General features: G+C 38.9%; 1 protein-coding gene across 4 annotated transcripts in view; it reads right to left on the bottom strand.

Annotated features, from left to right (window-relative positions):
- Window positions 1–14,338, bottom strand: part of STX7 (syntaxin 7) — a 35,100-nt gene that overhangs the window by 12,913 nt on the left and 7,849 nt on the right. For all 4 annotated transcript variants that reach the window (XR_003535470.1, XM_027690792.1, XM_027690799.1 and 1 more), the window contains 2 exons: window positions 2,785–2,854; window positions 1,437–1,527 (listed from right to left, as the gene is read on the bottom strand). Coding sequence is in view for 3 of the 4 variants with exons in the window: in XM_027690792.1 (XP_027546593.1) it covers window positions 1,437–1,527; window positions 2,785–2,854 (161 nt within the window). In the remaining variant the exon portion in view is untranslated. The remainder of the gene's footprint in view (window positions 1–1,436; window positions 1,528–2,784; window positions 2,855–14,338) is intronic.

Below are 14,338 nucleotides of genomic sequence, written 5' to 3'. Positions count from 1 at the left end.
CTTTCCTTCTGGAATAACATAACTGCACAAATTAATGCATTTAAAGAGGAAACTGATGTATTCATTTTCATTTAACAGCTGGAAATGAGAAATGGGCAGGGACAAGAAAGCTTTTATCATCTTTATCATCTGCTGATTACAAAATCTACTGTTACAGTGTAAAATATTTTGATACCAAGAATGCTAAAATATGCAAAGGTAACTGAATAGAGAGGAAAGGTGCAGAAAAGAAAGAACGTATTTTACGTAAATGTTGGAAATACATATTGCGCTGCATCCAGAAGTGGGTTCACATACCCCCTTAAGTACTTTAGAACTGGTACTAAAATACATATTCTAACCTTTCAGGCTCTTTTTTTTTTTTTAAGATGTAGTGAAGAGGAGTACTGAACACTCAGGAAAGCCTCTACCATATTTCCCTAAATATATACAATATATCAACCTTCCTTCCAAATGTCTAAAAGGCTGTAATTTGCCATTCATGAATCTGTTATTTATGCATTTTGTTGAGATGTAGCTTTGATAAAAGGAGTAAAATTAAACAGTAAAATGTTTCATTGCCAACTTTTCAGCTCCAAGATAAGGAAACAGAGAAACCATAAAAAAGACAACAAACTAAATATACTTTGCCTGAACTAGAGTTATGTATTAAGATCAAGTTTTAACATTGCTATTAGAAGTTTACAGCTTGACAGGATGAGCACACATGGATCATGGCCTGCCATTTGAATTCAGTGTTTCAAGATCATTCATTTTCCCAAGGGCTCCTTAATAACCTATACTGGCCAGGCAAGTTGAGTGACAATAACCCAAAACCATGTTTTCTGGGATCCTGTTGTTCTTCTCTTATATAAGTGACAGATTTTGCTAGGACAAGAAACCATAGGATGGCAGACAGGAGTGTGCTAATCACAACAGCCACTTCACATGTTACATCCCAACAAGATTTTACACAGACCTGGGAAAGAAGCGGTTTAAAGACTGCTCAAGTTGTTTTAGTAACAGCTCCTGTCTACTCCTCTTAAGAAAGGAAAAGCCTGTGGACAAGATATAGCACATATGATGATCTGAGTGATGTCGAACAAACACACTGTACATAATGCATTGACCTTGGAAGCAGTCAGAGTGCCAGTGGAGTCAGATTTAGCATCACTGCAATGGATTACAAAGTGTCCAGCTACCTAAAATCACAGGCAGGCACAGTGCACTGCCTTGCTTCCCAACATTTCAGTCAAACTACCTCATTCCTGATACATAAAAACAACTTTGGGACAAGTCTGGACTGCAACAAAATATTCTTATAAGTATCCCCACTGTGCAAATGTGTTGACTAACTAAACAGTGCTTTGAAAAAAGGAAAGAAGAACTGAAGTGACTCAAATACTCTACATGAGGCAACATGATAGTCAAACAAGCCATGCTCTTTGGTTTTATACCTGTTCACTTGTTGCAGCCAAAGATCCAAACTCCTTAATGTATTTGTCAGTTTCTTTGGCAAGTTGGTTGGTGTATTGCTGCTTCTGTTGCCTAAAATCAAATGCAAATTTTCATTAGAGACCATTGGGTTACTTTGCCGAATTTTACTGATTCTCAGAAAAGCAGCAGCACTAAATGCTTCTTTAAAGCACACAAAGCCATCTTTACTCTGTTCTTTACAATAAAAAGGTTTTATCTGCAAAGCTATTATCAAACCATCAGCATCAATATTTAAAATAATCAAATAACTCTTGGAAAGGCCAAATGCTCAGACAAGTGAAAAACGGACAGATGAAAGCTCAAGGAAGCTTGATATATATATTGCATCCATAAAGGGACTGGAACATGTCCTTCACATGTTCTACCCTGTTTAGTTGTGAATTTTTGCCTAGATCTTCCAGGTAATTGCATAAACTATATCTTCACCTATTCCCAGTCACCAGTAGAATATCCACTGTGGATTCTACCTGGCTAATCTTAGGGGCCCTGAACTCAGAGTATTATAAAGCAATTTGGTTGTTCACATGAAATGAACACAATGACTTTGGTTCAATACACACATCCTCCTACTACTCAACGGCCACAGCGCAGCATTAACCACACTGAAAATGCCAACTTTCTCACCTACAGGGTGAGCACAACATGTCGCTTTACGTGGTAAAGGAGTTTAATGAAAAAATCATACTGGTTCATTAGACCACACAGAGAAGTGGAAAGCAGCTGTCTCTGCTAGAGGCATATTAATGAAAGACAACATTTAGGTGACTGAACTACAGCAGAGCATCTGCCCTGCAGTCTGATTTCACTGCTGTCATATTACTATTTCTGGTACATATTTATCCTATAATGTCATCCCTTACTGCAGCTTTCATCACTAAAAATGACATTCCCCTTTCTCTCCCAGTACCCCATCTCACAAAAAACCCACCCCAATACATTCATTACCTAGTGAAACTTATACAGACAGATTAGAAGTGTTGACTGGAGTGGAAGGGTACAGGTGTATGTTTTTAAACAGCGACATTGCTTTGTGGTTGTGCCACTTTCCCTTCCCTGACATAGAGCACAGGTTTTACAGAATGCTGATACTTCAGGCAACATGCATGTGCAAACCAGATGACTCTAGTTCACAGACTATCCAAAATTAATTTTAGAAAGCACATCTCAACATTTAAGTTTCAAATATTTCCCTATATTCACCTTTCTCAGTGAAATCAAGAGCTCTACCTAACAAAAAACGACCTCATCACCTACCAGGAGATTGTTTACAATGCGACAAAACTAAACATTTTTGTATGAAGTACTCACAGCTGTTGCCTCAACTCAGGCGTGTCTTGTGGTGTTCCAAGCTGATGTAGTATTCTTTGTATTTCAGCAGCTGTTTGAGAAGAAGAAGAGAAATTTTAATGGGGCAAAGACAATTCCTGCATAGTTTTATGCATTTTTGCTTGATAATTCTAAAGCAATATAAGCTGACAGAAACTGAAACTCAAGACTTTTTCAACCTCCTACAAAGACTCCACTCTTAAGTCCCAGAACAACTACTGAATGGTTTTTGCCAAGGACAAAGCCCAGGGTTTCTTACAAAGGATGGGAGTGTATACAATCTTTAGGTAGAAACAGGCAATTTAAAGATTAGTTAATAGTTTCATTATAATAAGTCTAAATCAGGACTTCTAATATTTTGATAGTCTTATGTTTTTAAATGTGGGATAAAAACTGCCAGTCATTATTAAATGTATTTCATAAAATATATTAGTTTTGAACTGCAAAAAGTGATACATCATCCGAGCCTTATTTTCAGCCTAATACATATTACTGTCACATGAGAAAGCAAGGAGAAAAACACACAGAAACTTCAAGGATATGTAGTTTTTCACACTGCAAGACTTATATCCTCAAGATGCTCTATCTCAGCTTAACATCCTCATGTTCTGAAACAAAAGAATACATACCCAGAATAATTTATTTTGCTTGACCCTCAGCTAGGTGTAGACTTGTCTTCCCTGTATTTCTGTGGCCCTCCCCAGGCAGACTGGTGTACTGCATAGTCAGTAAAAAATATGTTGGTATCATACTATGTGGGATTCTCACTTTACTAGCACACTATCTTTTTTTTTTATTCCGAAACACAGTTAAAAATGCAGTAAGTGACAACTCTATGTAATGAAGAAAACCATACAAAAAAAAAAAGAGTACTTCTCCATATGCCATTGAGAGACCACTAAGAGACAGAACTTCATATAAAAGAAGAAAATAACCTATGACTTATGTTAACCAGTTAGACAAAACTGGAATTCCTTAAAGCAGTTTTAGTAATAACATTAATTCTAATCTTTGTTTCATAACAAATCTCCAGTGAATTAGTGATACTGGATTTTCTACACTGCTTTACATATCGTCCAGTGCCAATAACTGCTACAGCCAATTCTTTCTGTGCACACCCATGTAATGAAAATATCAAAACAGGGGAAAGTTAGTACCTAGTTTTGCATGAGGTAAAAAAATAAAATACTTCAAGGCAGATGTTTGAGGAGGACAAATTACTTATGGAATTTCCGAGGGAGAATAGCACTGTAAGATGGGTTTCATCATGGGTTTCAGCTTGTATTTAATTGAGCTGAAAAGCAGCAATACCGAAGTGAAAATTTTTGAATTTTGCCTACAGTTTTGACTACCAGCCACTGAGAGCCAGCCCTTTCCTGTCCAGTGGGGCCTCCTGAGTGCTGGGCTGAGGCACTGTCCAGCTGCCCATACTTCTCCTGGGCACCTGCAGCTGGTCACACGTACTGATAAACACAGGCTCACGTCAATTAAGCTTCTTTTTTGTGGTCACGGTAATGCATTATTTAAAACAAACAAACAAAAGGATAACTGGCTGGTGTTATCTTCAATAGCATAGAGTTTTAATATCTATAAAAATGAACATTAGCTATCCTTTATTTGTTCCAAGGCACTCTCCCTTCTTATTCAAGAGCCAAGGAGCTCAGTGATTCCGTATGTACTTTTAAAAGGGAGAGTAAAAGGAAAACCAAAACAGAGGCAGAAAAAGTTCCGGTGTGTCCTACCGCCACCTAGAGGTGCGTTATTTAACCGCAAGTACAGAAAATGCAGGTTTGTGTTTTAAATAAAAATTCCCTGAAACAAGGCCTGTACTTAAAATATTTGCATTCCAAGTTAATTACATATTTATCCTACTTCTAAAGCTGAACACTAGTAGATAATTGAGGGAAAATTAAAAGCCAGCACTGCGTAACTGGTCAGCTATACAATTCCATATGCAGAGGGAAGTTCATCCCAGCGCAAGTCTTACAATTCAGGAATTCAGCATAAAATTAAAACACATTTTACCAGAAAGTCTGTAGCATGCATCAAAATAGCAAAGTGCTAATGGCCTTTCAAGTCATGAGGGAAAAAAATAAAATAAAGAAAAAACCCCCAAGGACTGAACCAACACCATTTTTCTGTGCTTCCTGTAATTTAGCATTTTCCACCTTAACCTTTCATAATCAGAATACTATTCAGAAAAAACCAGCATTTCTCATATCAACTTTTTTTCATATGAAGTATATTACATAGAAAAGTGAAACGTGGCTTATTCAAGTAAGCAAGCAAAAAAAAAAAGGCAGAGCATTAAAAGTAAATTTTGGCCAAAAGTCTATAGCAGTATTCCCAAAGCTGCTTCATAAAAAAGCCAAAAGCAAGTTGATAGGACCAGTATAACATGGGTAGTAGAGAAGGTGACCTTCCTGAAATCTTGATTTACAGTATATGCCTGCGGGTCGATGAGTTAAAGAGATCCATCCTTTGCACTCCTTCATGTTAATATAAACACACTGGAGTGTACAGAAACTAAAACATATATTTCTTTATAGTCTTATAATTCTTTTGGTTTGGATTGTTTACTGATTTCTTATTGTAGCTACTTCTCATTCAAATATTTGATATTATAATACACATATAATCACAAAACCACCTAAACTATAGACATATGTTCAGACTCATGCACTCATACAGCTTTATTGATAAAAGCAAAATTTAAAACAGGCTTTAAGACATTACCACCTGGATCACACAGAGAATGTGTCTTGTTCCTTCACATGTACACACAGTGATCTCACAGAATTTGATTCAAAGCAAGAACTACCTTTGAAACTTCTTAGATTAAGTTAGTATCCCTTCCTTTCCTCAAGGAAAAAGCAGGGCAGCCTTAGCTTCTCTTCCTAAAGGTTAGCAACCTCTGGTTACTCCTTCCACTGCCCCGCTTGTGAAATAAGCAGGGAGAATGTCTTGGCACTGAGGAGCAAAACTGCTGGAAGCCTGGGATTACTCTTCATAAAACAGAAGTCCCTAAAGTCCTGGCCTCACAGGTGATGGTGGTATTTATAAGGGTACTGCCCCGCTCATTTAACCAGTTTTTCAGCCCCGTGCAGGGAGTTCAGGCTGTCACATCAAGGTGCGTGGCGTCTGCTCTGGTACCTCTCAAATCATCAGTAACACTCAAATGTCTAGCTTACAAAGGCCTAGCTCTGCACTGTAAACGTACTGGTAACAGTCAGGGACCAAAGATCAGAGCACGGTTTTGACAGGTTCCTAGGTTACCTCACCCTTTATGGGTTTCCCTTCCCGAGTTCCCAATCCTTCAAACTTTCCAAGGAGTTCTGAAAGACAGGAGTAATCTGACTACCAGATGTCCCTCCTGTCCTGGACATTACCAATCCTGTAACAGAGACTGACTGGATCTTGTACATTATTTTAATTCATTTCAGTGCAAAGTCTGACACTTTGGCTCACTTTAGCACTTAGGTTCCTTGGATGTATACAGTTGGCTGCTGGACTTTGCTCAGGAGCTGCACAAGGGCATACACCACATGCATGCAGGCATTCTTCACCAAAGTCACCAGGACATGGGAACAGTTTGCATCAGAAGTGTGTGAACTCCTGAGACCACTTCACACTGAAGATCAGGGTACGCGTTTGCATATAATGAAAATCAACAGCTCTTTTAGGGCTCAGACTACAACCCTGCAGGAGCAGCATCTTGCCAGCTGTGGCTGGCAATAAACCACTGCAGAAAGAAAGTGCCCTTTGGGAACTGGGCAGCACAGAAAGCAGGGTAGACGACACCATGCAAGCAAAATGCATGTTTTTCCAAGCAATTGCTGTCTTGCATGCAAAAGAAAAGAATCTCTTTTTTCATCCCAAAATTAGTCTTGTCTTAGAAAGAAGAAATACTATATTAGTAAGAAGACTTTTCACTTGTCATTGCAGCATTCCTGATCTAGATCTCATAACACACAACTATTAGCTGATGAAAGCTACTCGGCTACTCTCAGGTTGGTCACATGCTCAGGAACAGGTCAGACATGGTTAATGATGAGCCAGAGAAACAATCAAGACCTAACCTGAATTCCTAAGGAGAAAATTATTCCAGAGTTAGCCTACGTTTACTTTTACTAAGCCAAACAGTGCTTCCATTTCTAGTTAGTGGAAGCTCTCCCTCTAGTTAAGGAGAAAAAAAAAAAAAGGCACAGAAAAGAAAAAGTAACAGTCTCTCAGATAAAAGGCTTCCTTTTCTCCACAAGAGTTACAGAAGTAGTCATAGTTACAAGGGAAATATTTACATTTTTTAACAGGTAGGAGTATTTGAGAAACATGTTCCTGACAGATCTGTAATACATATTTTTTTATAGATAAAACCATATTTGACATACTGTATCACACACTACCCTTGCTTAACAGCTGGCTAGGAAAGAAGAAAGTTTCATCTCCTTCCTCCTCATCTTGCCTTGTTTTTAAGCCAGCTCTGGAAAGCTGTTTCATTACCGCAAGTAAATCCCTGTTGACGTAACTGCTGATTCTGGTCCTTGAACATGAGAATGTTTAAGATCACACAGGAAGTTTTAAATTTAAAATAAAGACACAAATAATTTAATACAATGAAGACCAAAATATAAGTAACTTCTTGCCTCTAAGATCATAAATGCAAATAATGTTATCCCCATCTGAGAATAAGTAATCATTGTACAGGCTGTAACACCACAGCATTGCTACAGAAGAAAAGGTGAAAAAACCCCACCAAAATCCTTCAGTAAAATCCTAATATTTGAAAGGCAATGAACCAACTAAGAGGATGGAAACAAAGAGCAGACTGCAGGTCATCCACCTTCTCTGGCAGGGCTGAGAAGTGTCCAGCTGAACAAGTGAGTCAACAAATAGCACATCCAGTTATAGATTAAGTTGTATGGAATCTAATAAACTGCACAGTCTCTTCAGAGCAGGTTATTGGAACAAAAGAATTACTTGTTAAAATTACACCAGTTCAAGCTGCTTCTGCCTGGGGACAACAGACTTCCTCAATTTATTCAAATCCAATTCAATGTGTTTTCCTTCTGCACTTCAGTTGAGGGTACTTGACTTAAGATGAACAGATGCTGCAAAAAACATTCCTGGATCAATCTTTTATAAAAGCTGTTACACATAGCAACCTAATGGTTACACCTGCCTGGAGGATGGTGACGAGGTGTTTCAGGGCTCTGCCTTGGGGCTGGTGCTCTTTAATATCTTTATCAATGACACAGACAGTGAGACCAAGTGCACCCTCAGCAGTTTGCAGATACACAAAGCTGAGCAGTGCAGTTGACACAACAGAAGAAAGAGATGCCATCCATCTGGACAAGCTTGAGAAGTGGGCCCACAAGAACTTCATAAAGTTCAAGAAGTCCAAGTGCAAGGTGCTGCACCGGGGTTGGGACAATCACAGACATGAGCACAAACTGGGTGATTAACTCATTGAGAACAGCCCTGTCAAGATGGACTTTGGGGTTCTTGAGGATAAAAAGCTGGACATGAGCCTACAAAGTATGCTAGCAATCCAGAAGGCCAACTGCATCCTGGGCTGTATCAATGGAAGTGTGGCCACCAGTTCAAGGGAGGTGATTCTGCCCCTCTACTCTGCCTTTGTGAGACCTCACCTAGAGTCCTGCATCTGATTCTGGGGTCCTCAGCACAAGAAAGACGTGGACTTGTTAGAGCAAGTCCAGAGGAGACCCATAAAGATGATCAGAGAGCTGAAGCACCTCTTCTATGGATACAGTCAGAGAGTTGGGGTCATTCAGCCTGGAGAAGAGAAGGCCCCAGGGAGATCTCATTGTGGCCTTCCAGTACTTAAAGGGGGCTTATAAAAAAAGAGGAAGAGTGACTTTTTATATGGGCAGAGTGTTATAGGACAAAGGGGAATAGTTTTAAACTAAAAGAGGGTAGGTTTAGATTAGATGTTAGGAAGAAATTCTTTACTGTGATGGTGGTGAGGCACTGGAACAGACTGCCCAGAGGAGCTGTGGATGCCCCATCTCCAGAAATGTTCACAACTGGGTTGGATAGGCCTTTGAACAACCTAATATAGTGGGTGCTACCCCTGTCCATGGCAAGGAGGTTGAAACCAGATGTAGTTGCAATAAATTCATCAGATGAAAGTCTTCTCTGTGAGTGTGTTTCTTTAATGCTATCAGTGTAGTTCACTGCTCGCTAAAATTTTACATAAACCGCAATGCCACAATGCTGTCTGTACACCTTGCTAGCCCTACTTTAACCAAGAGTGACAGTTTATTAGAGGAACCAAGTACCGGACCGGCCAAATGACACCAGCTTACTAAAAAGCATTCCCATGTCCAAGAGCTCACCTAATTGGAGTCAAATATCTAAAAACATCAGTAATTTAGTTTTAAGTAATTTGCTTTATTCTGTCTTAATGTATAACACTGATTATTCTAAAGCAGGATAATACATTAGCAGAGAAAAACAGTAATTGAAGTACATGTGGGAAGGAGAAAACAAAATGAGGATGGGGGGTGAAGATTGTCCTCAGAGCCCTAAAGACTAAAGACTCCTTAAGCATGGAAGAGTGGGAAAACATCCAGTCTTGTAACCTTTTCTCTGGATTTTATTACAGCTTCTAGCATTTCTAAATAGAATCATGCCCCAAAGTGACCAGGAACATCAGCAACAATGTCTGGAGTTCAGGATCTGCCTTCATTTTTCAGTGCTTTTGTAATTATTTCATGCTAATGTACTCCCATCTAAAATGGTCTTTCAAGAACACTGTGAAGTGGAATTGAAGTAATGCCTGTTCTTCTAATGTGGGCATAGAACACACTAAACACACATTGGTTAAGTGCACAACAACTGATCATGTGATCAAATATTACAGCTCAGCCAAGGGGAAGTCATTATATCAAGCTACAATCACTTTATATCCTAAAGTGTCGCTGGTAACTCCCTGAAACCCCAAAGGTTGAACGTTTCTCTAAAGAATACCAGTCACTTATTAAGTTATGAAAACGAGGCACAGTTCTGCAGTAAACTGCAGCTACACAAACACCATAAACCCAACCCACTTACATGAAGAAAGTTTGGTTTTTTTAAGAGGACAGGTCATTACTACAGGAAGCTAACTCAGAAGCTAACATGGAAGCAATGCACACAACACATCACTGACTAGTCAACACAAACCAGTCACTGATACTCTGGGGGTTACTCACGATCAACCACTGACATGGGTTTATTCTGAGCCCTAACTGGAGTGCAGCCTCCAGCATAGCAGTTTTATAGATTTGATAGCGGGCTCTCCGTATAATCAGACTGCCATGCAATCTCTTCCTCTCTTGTCCGCAAGGAGAAGAGATCCAATAGAACTGGGCAGGAACAGGTACTTTAAGTACCCTAGAGAGATTCTGAAATATAACTCTCTAGAGACAGGAAGGAGCATGAGGACCCTGGCCATATCCCTAGCAGGCTGTTTTGCAAAAGTCATCTTGTCAAGGTGAGTCCATTTATACTTGCTCCATCTGCAAAAGCAACAGCTGCAGTAAAAATTGTGGATGTCTTCCCTGGACACCTCATTATTTGTAAATTGTGGTTTTACAATTGTTATTTAAACTACTTCCAAACTAAGATGGCTTAATTTACAAAAGTCTTTCTTCCCCACCCTGCCCAGACTAGTTAACTAAGGTCATGCAATACAGTGTAGGTCAAGGAAAAAATCTGCCTTTTCTGCACATAATAACACAAATAGTGTGCTGAGGTGTACATGGAAGACCCATTTTTCACTCTATTCTCCTGCTAGCATAAATAAATCCCTGTCCCTCTTGTTGAATATCATCCAAATCAGACACTGTTTCATAATTTTCCATAGAACCAAAATATTTTAACAAACAGGTCAAAACACAGAAAAATATTAGCAAACTCTCCAGATTCATAAACAAATCTGTGAGGCATACTACCTTAAATATATATATGTGCTATTTTAAATAGAAGAAAGCCTTCAGTAACTGCATGCAAATAATCAGGCTTGAAGTTTTCAGAAACTGTTTATTTCTAAAAGAACTACGGACTTCATAACTTCACCTCATTGCAGAAAGACAGGCATTTAGAAAGACCCAAAATAGATGAATTTCTCCTCAATTCCTCTGCCTTGAAAAAGTCCACATGGGAGCTTAAAATCCCTAAATAACCAGCCTTTTCCAGGTTTTACAGAAACTTCATTTTAAATCCAGGAAACCTTTCTGACAAAAGCAACAATAATAATACAAAATTTGTTCCATAAAGTTAAACCTGATTAACTGCAGCAAATTGGAAATTTCTAACAATATCATCGTTAGAAGTCTCAACAAGCTCTACTTTAAGCCTATTCGCTTTAAAACCACACCTTATATAACAGAAATCTGTTTTCATACAGGCTCTGACTTTAACACCTCAGTGATTTCATTTATTTTCCATGTGCCCCTCTGTGTTCTTTAGCTAAGAGTAATCATGCGAACCAGTTGATGACAGACCTAGTTTTTAATTAATGTTTCAACCTGTCTCAGCTGAACGTTTTAGCTACTTACTGGGCTTAAACGACAGCAAAAAGGCATCTCTCAAAATTCTTAATTTTTTCCAGGGTTTAATCTATGTTTAGGATTTTCTACAGTTATATAAAGTGAATGGGAAAGTCATATGATTGATCTAATTCTACTTCAATTTTAACAACATTCAGTGAAAACACTGGCTTATACAAAACTTGAGATGCAACAGAAATTGAACAAAATTGTTGTCACAGGACAAGTATCACATGACAGAGGGATCTCTGCTGGCTTAAGCTGGCTTTCTGGGAATGTGCTCTATATGAATTGGCGTTTGTGCTACCTCAACAAATAGCAAAGAAAGTCAGCAGAAAGCAAAAGTTCTTATAAGAAAGAATCTCTCAAAGTCAGACTCCCTCTGGCCATATGTGGATCGTGGCTACTGAATTTTATTTAATTTTTATTATCTTTCAGTATTCAGAACATATTTCTCCAGCTGGGCTGATTTTCAGTGTGCATAAACAAGTCAAATATTCTATCACTGACCTTTCCAATACTGAGCAAGGGTAGATTATGCCATTCTTACTTGCTTTGCAACTACCTCTGCACAAAATCCTGACATGACCTGGAAAAGTTGGGAAGTGAAGCAAAGGAATAGGAATACATCACTTCAGCTAGCGTAGGTTCTCCAACTGTTTGATTACGGTTTGCAAACCAGAAATGTTTTAGAACTCAGACTGAGTGTATTTTACCAATGTTAGGCTTTGTTCTGTTTTCCCAAGCAAAAGGCAGCATTCTAAACTGCTTCTAAAGCAACAGCTCCCAAAGCCCAGCTTAAGATGCCAGTGAAGACTTGACAGTTATATATCTAGGCTGCACGCTTCTTGATTTTCTTTGGGAGTTGCTCTGAGTGACATATTTGGTAGCCACAAATAAAATATCAGAAGCTAAACAAACCAAAGGCATACTAATCTGCTTCCTCAATGACCAACACATGGGAGAATGATTTAAGAATTATGTGGGGGGAGGAAAAAGCATGTCTGGCTACTTCTTGCACAGTTCCTGTCAGAGACAAGTCAAATCTTTCCAGCTGAGCAGAAGAGGCATCTATTCCTCTAACCATATCCTTCCTACATTTATAACTGTGGAGTTCTCCCTGTAGAGGAATGCAACTCCCATTTTGCTCCATCTTGGAAACATCTTTTTCAATAAAATGCTTTCCCTCCTTTTGCCACACACAGAGAATCAATTCTTTAAAATGCAGAAAACAGTCGATTTCAAGGAAATGCTTCCCTTCATCTTCAGTTGTAAGAAGTCTGAAAGCAACATATTTTAAAGACTTTAAATAAGACTTTTTGTTTGTTTTTCTTAATCCACTTTCACCTTTCCACTTGTTGAAAGAGATCACATTTATACAACTGTATGCCCTTCAAGAGGAGGAGGTAAAAAGAAAAAGAAAAAAACCCCAATCACATATGTATTCAATGCTCTCATTCTCCTAGGCATATCCCAGTACGCCTGGTAGAAATACAGATTTGTAAGCAGGCAGTACTTGTTTTGTCACAAAGAAATATATTTTGCTAGCTCACCTTGTATCTGTGCATCACACTTATTCCTTGACTATCCAGTTGCTGTAAATGAGTGATCAACATGAAATATTTCAAGGAAATACTGAAGGAAGGCATTGAGATTTATCTCAAGTTAAGAGCAGCTGTCATTAAGCTGCCACATAAGTGAGACTGCAATCTATGAAACCCAGTTCTAGAACTACTGCTCCTTCAGTAAACACTGATTAAACCATTTTGATAATAGGTTCTCCATCTGCAAAGCCTAGACACATTGGAGCTTTACACCCCATAGGTATTCTTCCATATATTCTCTTCTCCATACTCCCGTTCTTCATATCCAGAAAGTTAGGGACAAACCTCAACCACCTTTAAATGCACTGGACTTCTGAAATATGAAATGTAGGTAATCTAGATTTTATAATCAGATATAATATAGGCCTGGAATGAGAATTACAGTTACTTTGGACTCATTTCCAGACAGACAGACTTTGAAACCTTAATTATCAGTTGTGTTCTCTAAGACAAATTTAGCAGCTGCCCAAGTCTAGCTCATTATACACTTCTTTGGTTTTATTATTTAAATCTGAAATTTCCCTCGCTGTTTGTAGATCTGCTTCTCATCACTGTTAACACGAACCTGAAACCAAACCAGTGAGACATGGCTTGCAGGCATCGCTGACCTCTCCGAGGTTCAGCACACAATGCTGCAGCTCATTCAAGCACATGTGATTCAGGCTCCCCATGTGTTACAGCACTTCTCAGAGTCACAGGTCCCTAAACCTGCAGGTTTCTTCCCATTTGACCTGGAACTTCCTGCAGCTCACACCTTCCAGCAGAAAGCTGGACAGGTATTACACATGGGAACAAAAGAGCTAGAAAAGCGTACTTAAGACCTTAGAGAACTCAGTTCAGGAAACATGTTCTCGATGTTCATAGGATCCAGATTCTCATAAAATCTAACAGAGAATGGACTACAGGACTAACTGAGTGGTTACAGTTCAATCAGATCTACAGAAAAGTAAGGGATGGAATCCAGCTCTGTAGCTACCAGAACCATAAAAGTGCTTGGTTGGAGCTTTTCAAGGTAAATCTCCTGTTTCTGAAGCCAGGTAGAAGTGGGGCTAAGAGACATTTGGACTTGGGTCTTGGAATGGCAGACGCACCTGCCTATTTCTCAGACTTTAGCTGTCTAAATCTCAAAATGCAAAAGACAGCAGGATTGCATGTCTTTCTGGCATTTCTCCTTCTACCTAAACCTGAGCAGCTTGCTTTTAGTATGCCTTGTTTGTCACAAGGGGAGGAGACACACAGCAGAAGGAAGAGAAGAGATGGAAAAGAAAGGATGAGATTAAGGAATTGCTGCATCCAGTATACGATGGTTAATTATGTTCAGCAACTGTCTTCTCAATGCTCCAGTTTCAATCACTGATTTGACTTTATGTTTTCACCTGA

The sequence above is a fragment of the Neopelma chrysocephalum genome, unplaced genomic scaffold (assembly GCF_003984885.1).
Source record: "Neopelma chrysocephalum unplaced genomic scaffold, ASM398488v2 Primary Assembly neopelma1_23, whole genome shotgun sequence".
Taxonomy (NCBI): domain Eukaryota; kingdom Metazoa; phylum Chordata; class Aves; order Passeriformes; family Pipridae; genus Neopelma; species Neopelma chrysocephalum.
The sequence above is the reverse complement of the archived record's forward strand: the minus strand, read 5'-3'. Positions and strand labels throughout refer to the sequence as shown.